At 63.5% G+C, this 5,310-nt stretch overlaps 1 protein-coding gene across 1 annotated transcript in view; it reads right to left on the bottom strand.

Moving 5' to 3' along the window:
• Nucleotides 1-4,183: 4,183 nt before the first annotated feature.
• EMIHUDRAFT_250452 (hypothetical protein) overlaps nt 4,184-5,310 on the bottom strand; it is a gene marked incomplete at both ends in the record, with an annotated part of 2,242 nt that continues 1,115 nt past the window's right edge. Inside the window, one exon of the mRNA XM_005757137.1 lies at nt 4,184-5,254. Within this exon, the coding sequence (XP_005757194.1) occupies nt 4,184-5,254 (1,071 nt within the window). The remainder of the gene's footprint in view (nt 5,255-5,310) is intronic.

Here is a 5,310-nt window from a genome sequence, read left to right on the forward strand (position 1 = left end):
GGGACTTTAAATGATGCCACTCTCTATCATGGTACCTCTCTGCGCCATGTACTGTTAGCAATTCATATGTGGCTGGGCTTCCAATGCCAAGCATTGTTATGGCTGCACCAAGTGACTGTCAATCAGCCAGCCAGGGCTCATTTCATCCATGGGTGGGGGGATCTAGCGGGATGGGGGGTTGTAAGGGGAAGGGAGCGGGGGGCGCCCAGTAGGGCGCCGGCGCCCCAGCGTAGAGGGCCTCGTGTAGCCCTGCTTTTGGTATATTTAAAAGCAGCGCGAGTCAACCTTCTTTTCTAGACCGCTAGGATTGAGAGCAGCCTCGCTCTCAATGGCAGTCGCTGGCCCACTCCTAGACGCCTTTACCGCCGCAGTGGGCCCCTCCGACGGCAGCGACGTAGGTGGGGACGGAGGCAGAGATGAGCCAAGTGACGGCGAGGGCGACAGTGACGATGGCGACGGCGACGGGGGGGGAGAGGGGAATGGCGAGAGCGCAGCCTCTGATGAACGAAAGATAGCGCGGTCTGTCTTCCGCTCTATCCACGACAGGTCCCTATCACGGCCGACGTCAGACACGGCGTACTCAGTGTTGACAGATGCGCTACCGGTTGGACCGCGAAGATGTAAGAAGCCACGTCGACGGGGACTGTGCGACCTGTGCGGCCTACTGGGCGGCGTGAGAGCAATCGAAACGACACGCCACCTCGCCCTCGAATGTCCATACACCACACTGACCCTCGAGGCGGTACTCCGCGCAGTCCTGGAAAGCACGACCCTGGATGAAGCCGTGCTAGAGGAGGTACGGGGCATGGGGAGGGAGCAGCTAGTCCACGAATACCGCCGCCTCTGCATCACCGGGTTCCGTCTGACCACGGGCAGAGGACAAATGGCTGAGGGGCGCATTGGGGCGACGCCGACTCGCGTTATTATGCTTGAGACACTTGCAGGCATCGTACGACGGCGCCACCGGAACGCCCTCCTCGCGCCGGACGACACGCCGGACGTGCGAGTTGACACGATCTACAACGAGGCGCGCCGAGCCCTAATCCGGACTTACGCCCACACCCGCCGCCGAGCTCTCGACGAGGAGAAGGCGATTCGCCTCCGAATCCCGGGCTGGCAGCCGTCGCCAGGGGAGGGGCCTGTTGCGGAGTGGGAGACGGAGTGGCTCGCCTCAGCGCTCAGGTTTCTTTTCCAGCGAAGGTGAGTGCGAGCTCCCCGAGACGCTCGAATCTGTCCGAGAAATGGCGGCAAACGGCTGCGCGGTGAGCACAGTCGCACTCCTCTGTGTAGCGCCTCAGGGTGAAGGGGGGGCATGCCGGGTCAAGCTGAGACTAATGGTAGAGGCACCAGGGGTCGTTCTTCGCCCACAGCAGCAACTGACAGAACAGGCGCAACGACGCCCGCCCGACTGGGTGGCATACACAGACGGGTCGGAGGACCTAGGGAAAGCAGGATGGGCCTATACAGTACTCATCGGGGGCGACGCCATCGGCGATGAGGGCGCGTCGCTGGCGAGCGAGGGCTACGGGCCAGTTGTCACTTCGGCGGCGCACCCAGCCTACCTCGGCGCGAGAAAGCACACCAACAACACGGCGGAACTAACCGCCCTAGCCGAGCTCCTCCGGGCTCTCCTGTCCTCGTCACCGCAACGAGCGGGCTCACGCGGAGTAGTGCGGACCGACAGCGAGTACGCGGCGGCGTGCATGATGGGGAGGGTGACCCCCAAAACGAACAGACAGCTAGCGGAGCGCCTTCGTTCCCTCTGGCGACGCCTTCGCGCCAAACACACCGTGACGTGGAGGCATGTGGCGGGTCACAGCGGCAACAAATGGAACGACTAGTACGTCGACGAGCTAGCTGCTCGCGGCAGGCAAGGTGACAGAGGCTCAAACGCTGCCGAGTGGGCGGACAACACCATCCCGACGGACACTCCCGACGAGGGGAGCGACACGGAAGGACCCGCCCTCGCCCCTCGGGGCGGGGGCCCCCGCCCCCCCGGGGGGCCCTTTGAGGCCCCTCCAGGGGGCGACCCCTCCGGGGAGGCCGGCCCTCCCCGTGCCGGTTCTCCCCAACCAACCCCGCCGGCAGGTGCGCGCGGTCGGTCGCGGGGGAGCGCAATGCGATGGCCTGAGCGAGGACGCCTCTGTGCGCCCGCGCGTTAGAGCCATGTCTGGGGAGGTGAACGCGTCCTGTTGAGTGGTGGGATGTCGTGTGTGTGGGTGTTCGCCGCCTATATGCTCTATCCTGCGGCAAGACGGACGTGTTTTGACAATCAAAATCTACCTCAAAATTTGCGGCCGCCCCTCGAAATTTGCTGATCAAAATTTGCGGTGGCCCGGATCGAAACCTGTGGTTTGGCCAACGTGTGTCGTGTGGGGTGTGGCATTGTGACTGTACGAATCTGTACGTCAACGTCGGCCACAATCTGAGCTAGCGAGTCACGCGCCGTGCGTGTTTTTCGGGCTACATATCCGCTGGTGGTGCTGGAACAGCAGCTACAACACAGCACTGTCTCAAGCCATGGACTCGATACGTACATTTCAATGCAGAGCTCAGAGCCAGAAGCCCATATTACGTAGGCGCGATGTGACATGGAAGTCCGTTCAACTGGTGCGCACGCCGTGTATGATCTCGGTCTGGGTCAGCTTCCCGTCCTCGAGATGAAGGATGGTCTGCACGCAACTGTCCGCGCCGGTCAGCACGATCGAGCCGCAGTCCAGGCGCGTCGCCACGGCCTCCTCGCCCTGCCCGCACTCGGCGCAGCTGCTGTCCTCGGTCCGGCTCACGAGCAGGGTGTCGCGGCCGACCTGGTGGAACTTGTATTCAAACGGCAGCCCCATGGCGTCGAACTTGACCACGCCGCCGCCGATGTGCTGCCCGCGGAGCGTCACCTTGCGCTCGCCCGCTGTCAGCGTCGTCGTGCAGTTCTCGCCGTCCACCTCCCACTCGACGGTGCGCAGCCGGTCCTCCTGCCGTTCAAAGCCTATGCCGCTGAAGATCATATAGTTGTTTGTCCAGGTCCCGCCCACGAAGCGCGAGATCACCCTTCCGGGAAGGGCTCTTCCGACATCGCCGCCGCCTCGATACAAGTCCGCGCACTTAATGATTTTCGGCCGGCCGCAGGTCGGGCTGGACGCGGCTGTTTCGGCCGGCGGTCGGGGTCGGACACCAGCTTTGTCGGCGCGTCAGCGCAGAAGAAAATTTTGGGCGATTTTCTTGTACTCTTTGTTTAAATTCGTGTACTCCCGTCACTTCCAGCTCACCCTTAGGATTCGAATCTCGAACTTCTATTTACTGTGTCGTGCGAGGGAGTTTTGTTGAAAAATTCTATTTACTCCTTGGAGGTTCCCTCAGGCCCGCCGCCGCGCCTCGCTGGACAGCGGCCGTGACTCACCTGCTTCGGGCGCGCTGCTCCTCGGGGATGGCGAGAAGCGGCAGAGGTGATGCTCATAGATGAGCTAGCCCCAGATGCCCCGTTTGCCCCACTGCGGCGCCGCGCTCGTGCCGGCGTGCGAGTGGGTACAATGCACCCCCTCGGCCGCTCGCGGCCCGGAACGCATCGGGAGATATTCATTCGTATACGCCTAGACGTGCTCAGATGGCACGTAGTAGTGTGACTGAGCGCGTGGCCACTCTCCACCCTCGATTGCGGGCTGGTAGGTGCGCAGTTGCCGCACGCGGCCGGAGGCTCAAGCGGCGAGGGGTGACGATGGCGGCACCTTAAGCGTCGCGGCGCGACGAGCGGAGACGCAGGCGCGGTGCTGTAGCCTCACGCTATGATAGCCTCACCCGTCCTGGGCCCTCCACACGGTTCTTACCCCCGAAATACGCCTACAGGTCTCTGACTCGTCGCGCCGCGACAACTCCACACATACACTCGCCTTCATTCTCCCCCTCCCTAGCCGGCGCGCGGGAGTCGAGCCACAACATCACGCCCCCGCCTCACGACCTCGCCGAAGACGCGCAGAGCGTGTCGCTCGGAGAGGGCCGAGGTGCGGCGCGCGTGTGTCCCACCAAGATCCCCACCGCTTCTCCGACCAACCCCCATTCCCAGGTGGACGCTGTGAGGACGACACAAGGTCCTCCTTGCCCCTCCCTCTCCCCCGCGCGCGGGTGCACGCGGCGCGCGGCGCGACGCAACGCGCGCCCATGCTGTGGCCGCTCGCTCGTGCGGTGGCACGCCTCACGCGCTGCTCGCGCTGCCAAGCGAGTCCCAGTCGATCCACCGCTCCCACTCCTGCGCCACAGTGCCCGGGACAGTCTGCAGGACAGGCAGGCCCGGCCAGCCGGCGTCCTGGTCCTCACTGTTGTCCTGGGCGTCGGCGACGAGGGCAGCGACCACCTTCATCATACCCTCATCTCCGAGATTGTACTGGTCGAGGTCGAGATTCGGGAAGAGGCCATCCTGCAGCTTTTTCACGGCCTCACGCTGCGTGTCCTTGTTCCAAGCTTTATGCAGCCCGGTGGCCTCCCAGCACTTGAGCATCCCACTCTTCTCCGTTGTGTTCATCTCAGGCACCGCTTCCGAGAGCCAGTTCACCAGGTTCCGCTTGCACGTCGGAACGTCCGACGGCACCGTAATCTCCTCCGGCTTGGTGCCGCCGCGCAGCTGCCGCTGCACCAAGTCGCAGACCCACGTCCCGTACTGGCGACGGAGTATGCCCTTGAGCATGGCGATGATGCCAGCATCCATTGGCTGCCCCTTGGGCGTGCAGCGGGGGGGGACATAGAGCAGACGGATCCACGGGTGCGTCTCTGCGAGCCAAGCCTTCCAGCCCGCGTCAATCCACCCCCACCACACATCCACAATGACGACGCAGACCTGCGTCCCAAACTCCTTGCAGGACTCAAGGCTCGTCGCACGCATCTCCTCGATCTTGCGCTTGAAGTATGGCACCACCACGTCCGTGATCCAGGCCCGGGACGTGATGTTGTCGCTCCAGTGGTTTGCGGTGAGGCAGAAGGAGGCGATGCCGGTGATCCAGGTGGCAGCCACGACTGGCGAGGGCACGAAACAGAACGAGCGGGTGCCCTTGCTGTTCGACTTATTCAAGGTGTGACTGTAGCTGTAGGGGGCTCCCAGGTTAGGCAGAGCCCTGACAGTTTTCCCTTCCATCACCGTCTGGTGCGGCAGCATCTCGCCCGCTGCAGAGGTGGCCGTGACCACCGTGCACTGGCGCTTGTCGCCGTGGTTCTGCAGGCTCTTGTCCCCGCTTTTATGCATCTCCTCGGTGATCCACGTCTTGCCCTTCCTCTGTGGTGGTGGTGGGGGGGGGGGGGGAGATGGAACGGGAGTTAGGTACGCTCGCC

The sequence above is a fragment of the Emiliania huxleyi genome (assembly GCF_000372725.1).
Source record: "Emiliania huxleyi CCMP1516 unplaced genomic scaffold EMIHUscaffold_927, whole genome shotgun sequence".
NCBI lineage: Eukaryota > Haptophyta > Isochrysidales > Noelaerhabdaceae > Emiliania > Emiliania huxleyi.